Here is a 19,315-nt window from a genome sequence, read left to right on the forward strand (position 1 = left end):
CAGAAGAAGAAACATTTAATCTAGCCATTCTCCTGTCAATACCTATCAAAACCACCAACAACTTTGATGTTTTCCTTGTATTCTTGCAACCTTCTCCCAGGAGCAATGGCATTACACATATCCCTGCTACGTGCGCATATAAAACATGGCCAAAACACAGCTTCTTGTTTCTAAGCTACATTGTGCACTTAATAGCAGTTAAATAGGAGTTACTTTTTATCCATGCATGAATTTTGTGCATGCTATTATTGCAATAAGAATATATTACTTCTTCAATAATCCCAGTAAAGGAGAGTGATAGACTTGTGCTGTTCTGGTGGATGCTGTTACAAATATGTGCCAATATTCTCCTATAGTCACCCATGGCTGCCTGTTTTATTTCATTGCTCTTACATCAGCATTGCAAGTGGTTAGTAGAGATTGTCCCTGTTCCGGTTCTCTAGGCAGAGTTTAAACACGTATTTTATTTCAAATATAGTACTTCGATAATCTTGTAATGTTTGTGCCACGCTCTACAACTGAAGTTGAATCTCTTTAGTAGTTTGCCATGTTCTGCCTTTGCTCACTCTTACAGTGAGGATGCTGTAAAAGTTGCATTTGTGTAAAGTCAACACAGTGAGCATCTCTGGATCTGGCTTCTGTTGAAATTATTATTTTATTCTGACTCTATCCCACAGTCTGAAGCATTAGATCTTAGTGACTGAAATGAAAAAAAAAAGCTTGAATTCTTTTTCATTTTAGTACAATTATTCTAACTTATTTAATATCTTCAATTTGAAGTTGTAACCCAGGGCATTGTCCCACTAATGTAGCATCTGCACACACAGGGGAGGAGACAATCCATGATCAAGTGAAATTTAAACAGATTATTCCTTACTGATTTTTACTTGATGATAACTACAGTTTACCTGGGGGTATTTTCCGTAAAAATAAGCATAAATAATTTTTATGAAATTATTTTGATACAAAATATAAAATAGGAAACAGAAAATTGCAGAGTAATATAACAGTAATAAAGAACTGTTACAAGTAATGTTATACATGAAATACAAATAACAAGTTATAAAGTAAAGTGTTATGTAACATAAACTACTCTATAGCACAATAGCAACGTAGAAAGGAGGGGCCAAGGGGACCAGGTTTGTTCAGCCGGGAGAAGAGGCTGAGGGAAGATGTACTTCTGCTATTTAAAAAAGAGTTATCGAAAAAACAAAACAACATTGTCTTTTTCTGGGGTGCACAGCAGAAGCGCAAGAGCCTGCAGAAGGGAAAATATTGACTAGAAATATGAAAAAGACTTTGTACAGAGACAGTGGTGCAACAGTGGACCAGAGAGACGGTGTAATCTCCATCTTTGGAGGTGTCCCAAACTCAGCTGACATGTCCCCAAGCAGCCTGAAGTAGCTTTGAAGTTGTCCCTGCTTTGAACAGGGGGTTGGACTAGGTGAGAGTCAAACATCCTTTCCCATTAAATTTGTGGAGCTCTTGCCTAAGCTCCCACCCCTTCTGAGAGATTTCAGAGTTATTTTTTTGTCCCAACCAGGTTTAGTTTTCTTGCCTCAAGTATGCGAACACAGGTTTCTCCCTCTTTCCCCATCTCAAGGGGCTGCTCTTCTGAGAAGTGGATCAGCGTGGCGTCAGGTCACCCAAGGGGAGAGGATCGGGGCTGGCACCAGGGCTTGAGAGGGTCAAGAGAGTCACTGAATGTGTGGTAGCCCTGAGATATGCACTCCGTTAGGAGATACCTAAGCCTTGCCTCCTCTGCCTTTATAAAAGGAGAAGTTCTTCAGCACCTTTTAAGATAGACATAAGCCAGTTTGAAAGACCACGGTGACCTTTTCCACAGGGAAATCACTAATCATGTGGTTTTCCAGATGTGTTAATGGAAACTCAAACTTTAGCTGCTCACAAAGGCTGCAGTTGTCTCTTGATGAGAAAGATGTAGGAAATTACCCTCATTCACTCACAATCAGTAAAACTAACAAGCAGAACAATATGTTAACACAGACCTATTTCATCTGGACTGCCCAAACTGCTGTGCAGTATAATGTGTATGTTAATGAATGGTAACATACAGCAAATGAAATTCAAGAAACAGACCATTTTTCTAGTTTACATACAGATGCCATCAGTGGGTCCCATTATTAATTGCTGGCATAGTATACAGATAACACAAATGCTGGGCTTGCCACTTAAGCTGATTCTACCATAATATACACTTAATAAATTGGTACACATTTTTCTTAATTCAGAATTAACATTTTATTTCTTCTAGGGAAATCTTGTACCAGTGTGCCTTTAGTAAAATGCAAATGATGGCACTTTTCTGTAGGAAATAGAGTGGTGAAATGATTACAATTCCTCATTGCTGAGATGGAGTTGAGGTTTAAGTTGAATTATAATGGACAATCTTTTTCCCTCCATGACTTAAATTATAATAATGCTGAATTTATAGATGCTGACTACCTTCTTCCATGATCTTCAAAGAATTTTAGAAGGACAGGTAGGAGTACTTGTCTTTCAGCAGTCAAGAGTCAAAGTTGCCCAACATTAGAGAAAATAACCTTAGAGAAACTAATTCCCCCCACACCTCCAGTCATTGTTCCACACCATATGTAAGAAGTAATGTGGTACTGCGATCAACTGGAGTTAAGAAATGTAAGGAAAAGGGATATTTTTGGTAGAAGAAACTATGTTGTGCTATTGTGTACCTGGGCCTCTTTCAGCTTGGGTGGGATCAGTGCCTGTACTTGGAAATTCAGAGGTCTTTTTCTCCAGAAACATAAAAGTTGATGATGTGGTTTGCATGTATAAGCACTACAACATTCAAAATTCTTCCTTTCTGAATTACCTCTGAATTTTCCCTCACATATATTTCTAACACAGTAGGTAAATCCTTACCCTTTTTTTTTTTCTTTTCCCATGTAATTTTTAGGGTTATCAAGAAGCTTCTAATTTGGAGCAGTTTGTGACTCGCTTCCTTTTGAAGGAAACACTGAACCAGCTTCAGTCCCTCCAGAGCAGCCTGGAGTGTGCCATGGAAACCACAGAGGAGCAGACTCGGCAGGAGAGGTGAGCAAACCTTCTGCCCAGTTGCAGTGAAGGGGGTGAGGAGCGGGCTCACCATGAGCCTCCAAGACCATTATACATTTCACCCAGCAACCTGACGTAGAGAGTAACAGGAGAAATAGGGATACACTTTTTATTCCATATAGGAACTCAATAATAGGGGTTTTCCTGAAATTGAATACAAGCAGGTTCCAATCTGATCCTGTGGTGGGTTGCATGTAGGAGGACCATTTTGTTATATCCTAGGCTTTGCTTCTTTGACTTCTTTTTAAATACTTTGACTATTTAATATCAAATACAGAAAACAGACCACTGCAATGTGAAGAGCTCTGAAAAGACTAAGACCATTGACTGTCTCCTTGTTTGTTTCTTCCAGCTTTATGATTTTTTTTTCATTCCTGGTTGCACAACAATCCCAATGTTAAGAGGAGAAATAGCCAGGTTCTTGTTTGTTACAGCTTCTTCCTAGAATGTAGGGCCCATAGTATTAGTTAACGTCTAACTCTATAAACTCTCAGTCACCTGGGTAATCCATGACCTAATAGATGAGGGTTTGTATGGTCAAGGATCAAAACATTTTTTGAAAGGTACTTGGCTTCATGGGTTTGTTTTCCTCGGTATGTTATTGTTAAAGATGATAGGGAAAGCAAAATACAAGCTATTGGGTTTCATGGGCAAGGAAAATCTCAACACTTCATATGTTTTAAAATGCATTGCTTTTTTTGTTCTTTCTCTTGGAAATGTAATTTTCTTGCTTGCATTGCTGTTGGTTGTGCAATCTCTGAAGTACATGAGTAACACCCTGGGTTTTTTTTGCTGGCAGCTTGACTGCAGGAATCAAGCAGGTTTTGAAAGGCTGAGGGTGCACCGACTGTGCACAGTACATACAGCCCTCCGTTCATGCATATGTCTTTCCAGGCTCCCCACACAACTGAAGGGAGAGAAGGAAGCCTCAAATGACCTGTCCAGAGCCGGAGCCTAACTTAGATGCTCTAAACCATCCTCTGGAGTAATCATTGGCTTCTTCTCTGACTTGCCTTTTAGGACAGCCTCTCTAGAAAAGCAGTGACCTGGGAATTATTTACTGAACTGTTTAGACTACTGTCCAATATTCTTTGCAACCACTTATCCAACTAACTGTTCAAAACTAACCATAGTTCTGGTCCTTCATGGTCTGCCATCCACTATGAGATAATTCTCATTGCTTTTTCTTCCTTATTAACAGATACATGCTGCTGTTTATCTTTTCAATCTTTAAGCTGAAGAGGTCAATCTTTAAAGTTCATATCTCGTCTTTAGCTGTTCTCTGCAGAGATGCTACGAAACTCTTGAGAATGAAAAAATAGTCTGAATGGTTTCTTAGGTCAGGTCAGAAGCACATTAGAAAAAGGCACTGACCTTTAGCTTTCTCTCCCTAAAAGATAAGTTTATACCAGCTTAACCCTCCTTTTTTTCCACTTCTTTAATGACTAGCAACTTAAACACAAATATTTATTAATAGTGAAACTCTTGAAAATAATTCCGTGATCTCAATAGGTATTTCTCATTTTTTAATTCAAAAGGAACTATGGAAGCACATTTTTTGAGAGGAAAGCTCTCCTATGTATTTTACCTTATGAAGTCTCCTGTGTTTCTGTGCAGACAAGGCCCAACAAAACCAGAAGTGCTCTCAATTCAGTGGCCGGGAAAACGCTCAGCTCGAAGGCTTCAGAGGAACAACAGCCTATCAGCAAGTAGTCCTCTTTTTAACACAGGTATGGTATTTCACATTTTAAATATATTGAAAACACATGCATACACATACACAGACAGAGAAAAAAATATACACGTCTTCCTCTCAAAACTTTAATTTAGACATGGTAACTAACTCAGGTACTTTACTGACAGACCTGACTCTTACTTTTATAGAAACTTTCACATAAAGAAGATTAAGAAATGGCAAAGTAAGAAAAATATTAAGACAGGGAAACTTTTAACACACCTCCCACACCCCACAAGTTTATTTTGCATTTTGAACAGAAGGTTCTCAGGTTATGACCTGGCTCCATCTGCACAGGAGACTATTAATTTCTTCAGGTATCAGCATGATTTCAAAAGCACTGGCATTAATCTAGAATGTAGTTTCCATTCTATATTTTATTTCTACTGTATCTTAAAAAGAAAGAAAATAATTCATATACTCAAAATCATGCTTTCCTTTAGTTACACCTAAATGAACATTGAACTAGTTGCAACACAATCTTCAAGAAGCAATATCTAAGTTAAACATTTTGGAGGGATGCCATCCAGAGGGACCTTGACAGGCTGGAGAGGTGGGCCAGTGCAAACCTCATGAAGTTCAACCAGGCCAAGTGCAAGGTCCTGCATATGGGTTGTGGCAATCCCAGGCACAAAGGCACAAATACAGACTGGGCAGAGAATGGGTCTAGACCAGCCCTGAGGAGAGGGACTTGGGAGTGATGGTGGACAAGAAGCTCAACATGAGCAGGCAATGCACCCTTGCGGCCCAGAAGGCCAACCGCATCCTGGGCTGCATCAAGAGGAGCGTGGCCAGCAGGTCGAGGGAGGTGATTCTGCCCCTCTACTCTGCCCTGGTGAGACCCCACCTGGAGTACTGTGTCCAGTTCTGGAGCCCTCAGCATAAGGACATGGACCAGTTGGAGAGGGTCCAGAGGAGGGCCATGAAGATGATAAGAGGGCTGGAGCACCTCTCTTATGAGGACAGGCTGAGAGAGTTGGGGCTGTTCAGCCTGGAGAAGAGGAGGCTCCGGGAAGACCTTCCAGTACCTAAAGGGGGCCTTCAGGAAAGATGAGGAGAGACTGTTCAGTAGGACCTGTTGTGACAGGACTAAGGGTAATGGTTTTAAAACAGAGGGACGTAGATTTAGATTAGATATTAGGAAAAATTTTTTACACTGAGGGTTGTAGAACAGTGGAACAGGTTGCCCAGAGAGGTGGTGGATGCCCCATCCCTGGAAACATTCAAGGCCAGGCTGGATGAGGCTCTGAGCAACCTTATCTAGTCAAAGATGTCCCTGCTCCTTGCAGGGGGTTGGACTAGATGACCTTTGAAGGTCCCTTCCTACCCTAACCATTCTATGATTCTATAAAATAAATTAATACACTACGTTCCAGCGTTTAGCAACATTTTATTAATGTTCATTATTTATATTTTCCAAAGGCTGGATTGAGGAAGATAGCCAGTGGATGACCCAGATAAACAGACTCCAAAAGCTGATTGACAGGCTGGAAAAGAAGGTATGTTTCTTTTCACTATTTTATTCTCTCGTTTTCAGCAAAGCAATCCTTTAACAAATGCTTTCAATGCTCCAGTCACAGTCTTTCTGATTCATGATGAGTGAAACTTCAACATCACCTAAGAGAGCTAACACTCACTAAATGCCTACATATTCCTTTCATCACCTTCCTTCCTATTTCATGAAAGCATGATGTGGTTTTCCCAAGCTCCTCTTTCCCGTTCCCATCACCACAGATCCAATGTTTTGTAACGGTCTGAAAAGTCATATTATTCTATGACTGGAGGGTGTTATTGTATTTAGTTATACTTGTTTTGGGGAACGTGGGACAAGCCTTTCTTTTTAGCATCTGATTTTTTTCTCTTCCTCTCCAAACTTTCCCACTAACGCTTGACAGAAAGTTTTGTTTCCTCCTTCCCCATCAGAGAATACTAATTTATAAAGATTAAAACACTTTCCTAGTAAGTACAGTTCAACCAAAAGCTGATGCAAATCTCATCACTGTGCCTGGGAGCCGTGGGAGCCGCCCCAGTTCTGGGGCTGCACCAGCCCCCAGAGCCCTGAGCCCGCCTGCGGTTCCCACGCCAAAGCAGAGCCCTCTGGGAGTCTGACAAATGATCCAGTATCTGATCCAGTGGTACCAAGGCTTCCCAGGGCTTGCAAAAAACAGAATAACATCCATCTGTACAGAAAATACCCATTTCTTTTGTTTTCAATCAGATTTATTGCTACCCTAGGTTTTCAAAATTGGTTTATGTCTGTGTGATGACTTCTCTTCTCTTTGGAGAAGAAAGAAGAGCCGAGGAAAAAGTAAGGTATAAATTCCTGTGTTGCTTTCTACATAAAGTGTCCTTATTGAAGGACAGACAGACAATTTCAGATAGGTGCTATGGGAGTGGCTGAATTCAATGGATTTTGGGTCCCAGGGATTTATTCCTTCTGGTCCACTGGAGGGGAGCTGTTAGGTTGAAGTGCCCTTAGTCACAGGAGCTGCTCCAGTCCCAGTGCAGCTGATGCTGCTCCTCCTGCAGGTCAGCGGTCACCAGTGGTGAGGCTGTGCATGTTGTGCTCTCCAGACATGGATCCACACGCACCATCATGGGCACCTTCACCAGCACCGCAAACAGACAGATAGCACTTGCAGAAACATGAACATGCAGCAGTCTGACCCTCTTCCTTCCTTCCAGCTGATCAGCATGGATGCTCCCCAGTGAACATTATCATGGGCTCCAGGTCCATTTAGTATTTGTGGCTGGATGCATGCCCCTTACCCAGGCATTGGCTCAGACTTTGGGTGCTGGCAGACAAGTGTCTCCTACTTGCCCGGTAGTCCAACCTGAGTTCATCGCAAATTATACACACAGAAACTGTTAAGTAAGGGATTTAACAAAAAGACAGAATAAACTGTAATGATCCAGCACAGGGCTCAGCAAGACAAGCATATTGACCTTTCTCTGCCATCCCTAATTACTTCTCTGCTTTGGTCCCAGTTTGGGACTAAAATTTGGTATTTCTGTTATCTCAGTCTTATTACTGGATGGTTGCATTACCGATACGGTCACATCCAGCACCACTGGCCTTACAAGGCTCTGCTCTCCTAAAGGAGCCCAGTACTCCCTCAGTTATCCCTAAGGTCTGACAGTCTCTTGCACCACTTCTCCTTAAGCAGCTGTGAAATTCGGTCATTCCCTGTGGCACTCTCTGTAACTTCTGTCAGCTTCTCACTCTGTTCCTTGCTATGCTCAGCAAGCTCCTCATGGTCTGCTAAGTCCATTAAGCCTCTGGCCAGGGTATACTCATCTGCCTGCACACAACAGCTTCCTCCCAGAGGTAATTTCTGCATGAGAAAAGCAATTACACAGCAGTTGCCACGTTAATGACATTTTAGTAGCAACTTGTTTTTTTCTGAATAGATATAAATTGGACTTTGAAATGTCAAAGTCCGTCATGAAACATAACTCTTGCTTTTCGTCCAGCTTTACTCCCAGCTCTGCTTTGGAAACTGCAGCTCGCTGCCCTGCCACAGAGACCTCCTGACATAGACTCATGCCAAAAGGAGTTTAAGGAAACTTAACATTTAAAAGAACATCACTGAAAAAAGAAACTTGGCATAGAGCAATGATACAATGCAACCGTTACGGAAAACAGCCAACCATTTTGTAGTAAATGAACTTGTAACAAGTATGTTATAAAATGATCAAATCTGCTACAGATAACTGATGGAGAGCCTCAGCTTGAAAAGGAGCTCAGTGCCAAAGGGAAACAGTGGCAGGGCATAGTCCTTCCATAATTATCTCCTTTTCAATATAAACCTTGATTAATAAAACATAGCAATTAGATAAACCTAATTCGGCCAATTGAGAGCCTGCATCCACCTTTGCCTGACTTTGCAACTGTTTGACTTTGTACTTCACGGCCAGGTCTAACTGTGAGAGGTGAGAAGTTCACAGTTTCTGCAGCTTCTCCAGGACAACCTACTTTGATTGTTCTTCTCTTGGCACTTCTTTCTGGCCTCTGTGAACTAAAAAACCCAATTTACGAGGCATGCAGCTTAGAAGTCATAAAATGTCTGGTCCTATAAAGAATCCTAAGGCATATTAAAGAGACTGTGAGAATTCTTTTGCATTAACAACATTCCCTCTGGTCCTCATTTTATTAGATCTTACACTTCATTACAGTAGGAGGAGCTCCCCTGTGATCCATGTTTAAACAGCATCTAGCAAAACAGTGTCTGGGTCATGACTGGGACAGGCGTGTATTGCAAAAAGGATGTTGATGCCTCTTAGCAATAGGAAACTGTGAGCCCATCTACTCTGTTCCAAGGCAAGCAAAGCTTTTAAATCACCACTTTTTAAAATGACGATTGACTTCAGACTGAAATGGATTAGACAGAAACACCAAGTGGTTGGTCACCACTTCCCAGCTGGGATGAGGCAGTTACATATGTCATCTCTCTGCAGTATCTTGGTCGTTTTTAGCCCAGATGATGTTCCAGGTTAACCCACCACATCCAATCAAGTGTTCTGTTTTGGTTTTCAGTAGCTGCAAAAGCTCTTCTTTTTGACTTTGCCCTGAAACAGATTAGAAGGATCACACAATCACACTCAGAGGCAATTTCAGAAGCTACCACTTCTCATCTGAGGTGAGGTAGGGCTGAGGAGGCATTGTAAAGCCCCAGCTCTGAGGTGCAGCCTTGGTCAGTTTTCATTTCCAGGCTGCATGACAACTGTCCAGCAGTTCTCGTATTTGGAGGAGCCCTACATTGGGCTACTTCACGCATGCTCAGCGTTGAGTCAGACAATGCCCGGGCACTCTTTCTGCACAGATGAGGACTATGCACCACTGCTCGCATGCTCCGAGGTCACAGCAAGCTGTCTGTGTACACTTATCCCATCTGTGTAGTCATGGCCTGTCTAATGACATAGCATTACTGAGGAACTGCTATAGATTATTTTTAACTTCTTGAGGGTGTCAGCAAGTTATCCATCAGTCGTTTCTACTGAAAAACTACCTGGTGAATGGTTGATTTAGTGTTGTTTAACTCTTCTGCTGTCTTCTGTCAAAGGTGAATTTAACCATTAATCAGTATTTTAAGTCTTTTTTTTCCCTCAAGTTCTAAAGTTACACATACTGGGGAAAACAGATTTTTTTTTACTTGATACCTTAAGAGAAAGTTTGCAGTAAAACTCCAGTCATTATTTTCCTCCCTTTTTTCAAACATTTCCCTGGAAAAATTTTGCACTGAAAATATAGAACAGAAGAACATGCATTTTCCCTCAGGGTTTTTATCTGAAGTATCTGCACTGACAAATGAGCTATTAAAGCTGAGTGTTTTTTCCCTCCACACTCACATTTCATGCCTTTCTATGCACATTTTGCAGGAGAGGTACAGCTACACAGCCCTTAAAGTGCAACTGCTACTTCACTCCTGCCTTGCTCTGCCACCTGCTGCTGGTGGAGGTCCCCTGTGCATTTGAATTGTACCTGCACATCTCTCGCTTTTCAGCGAGTACAGTATTTGTGCTGGCAAAACACCTGCTACCTGAGGTTAATCAATCCTCACTCAGCTGCAAGTAGAAGAATTTTTTTTTATCTTTGTTACACAAGAATTCTTTGCAATAAGAAGTGAAGCACCACTAACAGAGAGTGCATTTTGCTCCAGCTGCTTATTGCAAATCTATCTGCTTTTTTTGAGGTATATCGATATTTTTCAGAATATCCATGTAGCACGGGGTTCGAGGGTACTGCATGTGCCTAGCATGCAAGTCAGAATTTTGTGTGCTTTACTAGATGGGTTTTGCATGAATCCCTGACTGATGAAATGCGCACCCAGTTTGTGTGCTAAGCAATGCAGCCTCACAGATGCACCTGCTTGCTGCTGCCCAGTCTGTCCTCAGAAATAAGTGCAGCAGTTCAGAAACCTGACTTGGAGCATCATCCACATCTTTTTTCAGTGCTAGAAAACAGTTCCTTGCAACCACAAACCCCTCGTAGAGAAATTTCTTCTGTATAAAGTTTTATGATGGCATAATAGTAGCTGATAGATCATTTCAAATTACCATCCTTGCTCATCTCCATAGTCCACACGACAATTTGAGAAGATATCTGTCTTTTCTGAATTAAGTCCAATATACGTTTGTAAGTGGATTTGTTACAAATTAAAAATTATCTGCTCAGTATTATAAATAAAACTACAGAACAGCCTGGGTTGGATTTAACCACTGAAATGTGCAAGACTTTACAAACAATGCTTGTATCTGACTTACAGCTAATAAAGAAGGGATTTAATTGTAACAGCTGGAGATATGACAGGATCTAGCTATTGGAATAGTTTGTTAAAAAGGTAAGACCAGAATACAGCTGTAGTATTGCCTCTTATATTTCTATTTTCTTTTCAACTGCCTGAAAGGACCTAAAGCTTGAGCCATTTGAAGAGGAAGTTTTGGAAGAAAATGCAAAATCTGTAAGTGCTTTTCAAGATAATGACTTTTGACATTTGATTTTCAATGCCATGTAGTAAGACAACAATCTCACCTGATCTCTCTTGTTAAAACATAAAAATTAAAAAATGTCCCTCCTCCCTTTTCCTAGTAGTAAGAAGCCATTTTAGCCAGCAGAATATATTGTGCAAGACACAACACAACAAAACGTAGAATATGTGGGCAAAACTTTCCTGTTAACTTTTGCATTGTTTTCAAAGGATATAGTGAGCTAAAAACCTCGGCTCACATAAGGAGTAAAAGGTGTCATTACAAGATTTACCGAATTTGGCAGCAGTGTTCATGGGAGCTTCTCAGCTCCCGATCACCTAATGCTGCATGCATGCTTTAAATCATGGCTGTGCAGCCCTCCCTCCCTTCCTCCCAGAACTGCTATGAAAGACAGGAGAGCATCTAGTGTCAAGTAGTAATCAATGTTACAACTTAGAAACCCCAGATAATAAGCAGAAATAAACTTACTTTTAATTACATTCATGTCCCAAGATCGAGATCAATTTTTCAAATACACTAGCATTCCTAAATGCAGGACTTTGAACCTAACAAAATGCAGATTGAATAACACATGAAAAAATAACCAAAATAAATGATCCATCAAAGTCCTTATTTCATTGCAGGAGTTGTATTAGATTTTTCCTTTTTTAAATTAGATTATACGATATTATTAGACAGGCTGCTTATGAAGAAGGGATAATCCATGAGATAACAGTATCAATAATTAAGGCAGAAACAAGTCAAAAACCTGTACAAGAGATGAAGTTGTATTAATTAAGATGCACATGGTGCTTCTTCAAATATTTCATTACTAAAGTTGATAACCTTCAATGAATATGTAAACTACTTAACATTAGCTAAATTATAATCATCATAACTCAAGATAAATAAGTCTTCTGTACTGCCAAGTGTTTCCATAGTCTTATTTATAAAGATTGTTCATTTCTGGCAGGTGAAGGAAAAAAAACCCTCTCTATTCATCATTTAACTTGGGCTACCTTAGGGGTCTCATTCAGATGCAAGTCAGAGCTCTGAAAGGTAAAAAACTATGACTGCATTTCAATGAAAGTAGTGCTGCATCCAGTACAGATTGTGGGACTATGCTCTTACCTCAAACCTGACACCTGCTTGCATACAGATTAATCCAAGTAAATATGCTGACTTTATTGCAGACTATTCCAAAGATCAACATTTGCTTTGCACTCTTCCAAAAAGACACTCTCATCCAGGCTCCAGATAACTCTCAGTTTCTCTAAGGTGGACACTGATTTTGGTTGTTTCCATTCTGTGCCTCAGCTTGCTGGAGATATAAAAGCTACACTGAGGTGTTTCTACTTCTCCCCTCTAGAGCACTAAAACAAGGACTGCAAACTCCGAAGGAACTTTTGTGGGTTTTCTTTGATGACTGTGTTTTTTATTTTTTATGATAGACTTTTCTGAGTTTAAAGTACAAGGAATTCAGAGATTGATATGGCAATAATATTGTAATGTTTTTGTATCAGCACATAATGATTGTTCAACGTCAAATGTCTGTGCTAGAAGAAGAAATCGAGGAATTCCGGCTTGCTCTGAAGCACTATGTGGAATCTGCTTCTACTCAGGGCGGCTGCTTGCAGTAAGTACAATGTTATTGCCCCTGGGCTGAAGGAAGGAATGTAGTCTGATTTCTTGAATAACTTTTAAGTGGAGCTGCATTATTTATGGAGAACCTGTAACATCATCTTTCCTGGCTGGTTATGCATGTGTGTAAGATAGAGTTTTTCAAAGACAACTAAAACTAGAAAGAGATGTCAAAGTATATACGCAGACTTTAACTAGTATCACAAAAAGACAATACAGGCTATTCCAAAGATGCTAAACAAGCTTTTAAGGCTTCTCAGCTCTGCAAGTCATCAGTTCATAGCTTCTGGAAGGTCCTAGGCTGACAATCTTTATTGGAAAACTCATTTGCCATCCTTCATTTGTGCTCACCTGCCAAGTGAACAACTTATTAACTTGTTTCTCTGCTTGGAAGTTTTAAAAATCTTCCCTTTAGGCTGTCATTTAAAAATTTTCAATAAAGATAATAAAAGCAACATTTTCAGTTAAACAAAGTGTATTTCTGCTTTACTCCTTTTAAAATTAAATAAAACATTAGAATTGGATTAAGAATAAATTTTAGTGACTCACCATTGTATTAAATGTCTTAATTTAACATATTGGAGAAATCTACTACTGTAGACACTACAGACTGTTATGAAATAAATATTTTTTATAATGTGTACACAGTACAGGATCTTCCTATATATTCAAAGGCTTCAAAAGCTGCCTATCACATCCCTGATTTATGAGCATTGTTGCTATGGGATCATCACATTCATAATCGTATCAGTAGTGTTCATACAGTAAAAGTAAGTTAAGCAGACAGGTAAGTGACCTTTTTGCAGTGGTTCACTCGTAAAGGCAGACTGATGAGGAAAATAAAATTCTCTTGTGGGCCAACACCTGGGGAAAAAAAAAAGTAGAGAAGCTCCCCAGCCACCTTCCAAAACCAAACACCCAGCAGAACGCTGCAGTCACTGCTAGCTTGTCAGGGGAGAGGGCTCCCATGACTTCAGAATGCAACTTCACAAATGATGGCAAGCGGTTACGCTCTTTCCCAAGTTGACAGGCACTGGTAAGGCTGCAGTGCCACCTGCCGGTTGCTTTGCACTGTAGCTGTTTATGACACCGACTTGTTTTTTCAAACCTAAACTCTATGCCAACTTTGATGCCTCTCTCATACAAAAGGATGACTTCTCACAGTCTAATTCTTCAATCAAACAGCAGAAATTGCTCCATAAATGTATTTGAGCTGTTCTCTGTGTGCAATATGCTGTATTAGCTGATTGTCCCTGAACCACTGTTGTTTGATTAATTTTCTGTATTACTTATTAGTATTTCTTTAGATAAATGACACTATTGGAGCAGTATGAAAAATGAGTTTCATAAATAAGTCCATTATACAGATAGTAATATAAAATATTAATAAATAAAAAGCCATGAAAATTCTCCAAGAGGCATTTTTTAAAAAAAAAAAAAAGCTCAGATAATTTGCAGTATGTTTCCCCTAAATCACTTAATTTTTAAATTTATTATTTGGGTTGTGTTTTGGTTTTGTTTTGGCTTTTTGTTGTTTTCCAAGATCGCTGCTTTTGATTCCTACTCATAAGCAATTTGGAATGAAATGTATATGTCCAACAACTTTATCGTGTTTGATTAAGTTAGTTCTATCCTACAATTCCCAGTGTTTCCATACAGAAGCTTCCAAGTGATTGCCGCTTCATTGTTTATGAGTTCTGGGAGAACAGCAATCTATGGAATAGGTAAGTTTCAGGGGTTTGGGGTGGTTTGTTGTTTTGTTTGGTTTTGGATTTTGGTTTGTTTGTTTTTTTTTTGCAATACAGAAAGTTTTGAAGGTTAGAAAGCAATTGTGTAGATGGACTGAATACAAATTACTTTAATATTGCTAACTGATCTCTTGCTAAATATATCACAGTTAATACTTCAGAACAATACTTCAGTGGCTAAAGACTAAAATATACTGAAGCACATAAATAAAAATGTCAGATACAGCTACTTGGAACAGAACATACAAAGTCTGAAAGCGAATAGAGAAAGCTATGGCATCAGATGGATGTGAGCTGATCAGAGACAAAAGAACAGAGAAACAGCAATATTGCCACAGTTTAATGATAATGAAAGAAACCAAAGGAGCCAGTGAGTGAGACAGGAGGTGTCCCATCCAGCAACACACTTAAGCATGCCAGCAGTCATGGAGAACTCTCCCAAAGCTTCCCAAGTCTACATCACAAAAAAATCCATCTGACATGTCTCTTTGGGCCCAAAATAGAAGTTACAGTGATTAAAAGTCTTACCAGCCAAATTCTAGTCTGCGGCAGACAGATGGATAAGAAATTGAGTAGAGACAAAGATTTTCCTTAACTAAATTTACTATTAAAAAACCAAACAAACCAACCCTGTGTATCTAAATCTGTAGACAGAAACCATCCTGAAGGAAGATGAAGTCTCCTGAAGCTTGGTTGCTTTCCTTTTGAACAAAACCCCAGTTCAAAGTTTACTTTCAGAAAGACTCGGGAACACTAGTAACTCACATCAGCACTATACTGGGTCACAACCAAGAGATGAGCATCAGAGTAGCAGTTAACTGGACAGAAAAAAAAACTGTGTTTAATGGAACATGCAAGCACTTCACAGCTTATCTGGTCTCCTCTCCCACTATCATCATTGCCTCAGTTTTGAAGCACAAAATCTCTGTTACAGCATTAATTGTAAAATTTCTAATGCTCATTAAAAAAATTAGCCCCTTTAAAAAACTTGATATATCCTTATTTTTTTTACAATTATTTAGCCACCTTCAAATGAATTACAGCAAGACATTCCAAAGAAGTAACGTGGACTTCTTAGAAACTCCAGAACTCATCACAACAATGCTAGTCCCTGGCAAGTATCAATTTTTCACAATATTTTGTTTGTTCCATGTGACGAGTTCTGCTGTATCAGTGTGTTCCATATGCAGGACCACTACATAATACCACCCTTAGTCAGATCGTCTTTGATAAAGTATGGAGTAGAAAAGAGATCCAAATGTTTTTATTTTAAGCACAGAAATGTAAACTGCATCAGTAAGAATGCTGACCCACAGTGCTTTATTTTATATGGTACAAGTTACACTAGCATATACTATTTAAGAAAATATCTAGAATAAACAACAGTATTTATGAATAGTAAAACAGACTTGTTTAAGATTTTCAGGCAAAAAAAAATTGCTTGCTGATGAAGACTTCAATTTAATCACACATACATTGACTGACATGAGTCTTAACTACTAATAATTGCTATTTACTAACCAATTAACTGAACATGTCTCCTGCTATGGTAAAACAGAGAAAAAAACAAACTATTTTGAAAGAGCAGTATGTTAATGATTCCAGATTATTATTTCTAATGCAAACCAATGAGCACGCAACATCTTTCTCAGAGAAATGGTAATTTTAAAAGACAGTGCAGGATGAAGCAAAGCAAGCAACACTCCCACATTTACAGAGGGAGGACAGCAAAATTTTTATCTTAGACAACACAAATCTACTACAATTAAACCCTAATTTATCCTATGTCTGAGTACAGACTAAATTTAAAGTAATAAAACCTCACCTAGTAGAAAAAAAATTACATAGTCCTATACCTGGGGTTTATCCTTTAAAGAAACCAGCCAAGACAGTTTCAGACCTCATGTGCCTGATCTGAGCACACAATTACATGCCAGGGATTCCTGCAGTATCAGAAGATTGCACTTAATGAACCAAGAATCCCTTCAAATCTTGTATCTGACTGGGAAATTGCTGGATTTAAGACAAACTTGGCTGTAGGAAACAACACAGCCTTCTTTGTGACCAAGAGCTAGACGGCATATGATCCAGGAGTGTTCTAGGGGTGGTTTACTCACAGCTAAAGTACAATTAACATAAAATAAAATGTAAACATGATTTATAAATGCCTAAAGATAGAAGTGTCTGAAATTGGATTCAAAATGCTCATTAAAGCATCCACTCTGCCTGCTAAGAAGGATTTCAGTCTGCAGCACTCTATCCTGGCAGACAGTTGCCATAGAAACAGCATTTCTCACTGTGCACTCCTTGCTGAAGGGGCCAACAGAAGTCTTGCATTCACAGTTATTTCTACAATTTTATAGATTATCTATAATTTAGAAATCTGTGCAGAGATTTGAACTTCCCTTTCATAGAAAGTACTTCCCATGTTTCATCTACACAAATAATATTTGTATTAGAAAAACAGAAAATGTACTTGAAGTAAAAGATGATGGCTGCAGTGCTACCAGTATACTTTATGAAAGAATTTTAGACACTGTAAAGTGATACCACTGTAAAATCAGGGGAAAAAACCCACCCTATCTGCAACTGGCACATAGATAGGCTGTATTTTAAAAACAAATTTACCCTAGCTCCAACATATCTACAGTTTTTTACACATCGAGGTAACTAAGAACTGAAGCAATTCTAAATTGCAATCTGCATCTGATTCAATCAAAAATTTCAACTCAAGAGTCTTTACTCCGCCAATTAAAATTAGTAAGGACACATGTACATGGCCAAGAATGATTCAGGAAGATCCGGGTTTTCAAGACTGTTAGATCCAATGTTATCCCAAAGCAAATTCATTTACCATCAGTTCACAGGAACTACAATCTATTACAATCACTTGCGTATCTGTTAATCGACCAAGTTGCTTCAGGCCAATCTACCAGCATGGCATGAATCACTCGGTTCATCTTCAGTGAATGCCTAGTTTTTATATCACATCTGGACTTGAGGGCACTGGAAAACCTTTTGGTGAAGAAAACAAAAGCTAGGGGAAAATTGGCATTTTTTTTTTACAAAATTCATTAATCCACTGATGTGTCAGAAACTACTAGGCTTTCATTGCTCAAATTCTGGTAAGATTCTTAAGTATTTTCTCAACATTCTTCTTCAAGAGTAATATTTTTCAGAAAAATTCCATAAATGGGAGGATTTACGGACACATTCACAGAAACAAGTCGTGTTAATGCATTTACTCCCCAAACTGTAGTGCAGAATCCTCTGAGCCTAGAAGACCCCTCTGTTAAGGAGACTTAGCATGTCAGATCCAGTCACAATTCCTTCCTCTCTCCATAAATCTTGTGGTTCCTTTCTGCCTAAGGTTCAATTTCAAAAGGGCAAAAGGTAGGGACTGTGGGGAAGAAATACAAATGTGTTTCACTCCATCCCTGTCTATAATCTGGTGATTACAGATCTTCTTTTATGGGAATGACATTTTACAAGTCCATCAATTCTCTCACTTCTGGGGCAAAATGCTCTGAATTCCTGGAGTTGTGTAAAAAGAACACCAGGTTTGAATAATATCACCACAACAGAAAGTCATTAAAGGCAGCACAGCCACCCAGAGGACACGGTGCTCAGCTAAAATACTGACACACATAGCAGAACAGGAGTGAGGATTTATATGGTTTGCTCTCTGGGATCTTGGCGTTTAATTCTATGCAGCCGCACCTCTGATACATTAATGCTTCTTTGGATTTTATCAAAAAGAGATATAAATTCTTGTGCTGAAGCCACCTCCCCCACCAGTTATACTCAGCTCTCCTAGTATTTTAAGTATTCTTCCCATGCCTGGTGAGGTTTTGTCCTTGAAAGTATGCAGCTTTCAAATAATACAGTATTAGCTACATATATAAATTAATTTTTCTTTATATATCTTATAGCTATTTAAGATTTTTACAAGAGGTAGAAAAATAAATATTGCTTATGTTAACAAATAAACAAATAAATTCTCCTCTCTTTCAGCATCGTGGTGGGTCCTCAATAACAACTAGAAGCTGTGGTTCCAAGTGATGTTAACGTTGCATTGTTTTTCATTATAATAACATTCATATAGCAGTGTACAGGTGTGCTGGGTTATGAATTTGTGATGTGATACTGTTTGCTATTATGGATGTGATCTTTTCCATTTTAAAATATGGAAAACTGCACATTTATTGCCTTCTCTTCTTGTGACTAGTTCAGTGAAATGTTCTAAAAGCTGAAATAAGATAACTATGCTAAACTGTTTATTGTGTATATTCAGTCCAAACTGTCACCAAAAAAGTGTGTCTTGATTGGTATGAATAAGTATTTGTGAACAGTTTTAGTCTCACATTAATAAACAATTGTTACTTAATGCTGCTGTTTTCTCCTTTTACAGAAGGGAAAGGTCTGAACACAAATACACATACACAAATACAACTATTATTGATGCTTGTCAACTGCAGGATACTTTAGGAAATACTCAAACTACTGCTTTCCACTTCACTACTAAATACTATTCTAATTTAAGAAAAAGAGTTATAGAATTAACTATGTATTGGTATACCCATACAAGACACGTCATTAAAATCTGTCATGTTCCTCAATTTTGCCCATT

At 39.0% G+C, this 19,315-nt stretch overlaps 1 protein-coding gene across 1 annotated transcript in view; it reads left to right on the forward strand.

Annotated features, from left to right (window-relative positions):
• NECAB1 (N-terminal EF-hand calcium binding protein 1) overlaps positions 1-19,072 on the forward strand; it is a 60,190-nt gene extending 41,118 nt beyond the window's left edge. Inside the window, exons 6-13 of the mRNA XM_086742472.1 lie at positions 2,936-3,072; positions 4,711-4,823; positions 6,251-6,327; positions 11,236-11,289; positions 12,820-12,932; positions 14,584-14,661; positions 15,708-15,799; positions 18,700-19,072. Coding sequence (XP_086598598.1) covers positions 2,936-3,072; positions 4,711-4,823; positions 6,251-6,327; positions 11,236-11,289; positions 12,820-12,932; positions 14,584-14,661; positions 15,708-15,799; positions 18,700-18,728 — 693 coding nt within the window. The 3' untranslated portion in view covers positions 18,729-19,072. The remainder of the gene's footprint in view (positions 1-2,935; positions 3,073-4,710; positions 4,824-6,250; positions 6,328-11,235; positions 11,290-12,819; positions 12,933-14,583; positions 14,662-15,707; positions 15,800-18,699) is intronic.
• The last annotated feature ends 243 nt before the right edge of the window (positions 19,073-19,315 follow it).

This window comes from Chlamydotis macqueenii, chromosome 2 (assembly GCF_036417535.1).
Source record: "Chlamydotis macqueenii isolate bChlMac1 chromosome 2, bChlMac1.mat, whole genome shotgun sequence".
Lineage (NCBI taxonomy): Eukaryota > Metazoa > Chordata > Aves > Otidiformes > Otididae > Chlamydotis > Chlamydotis macqueenii.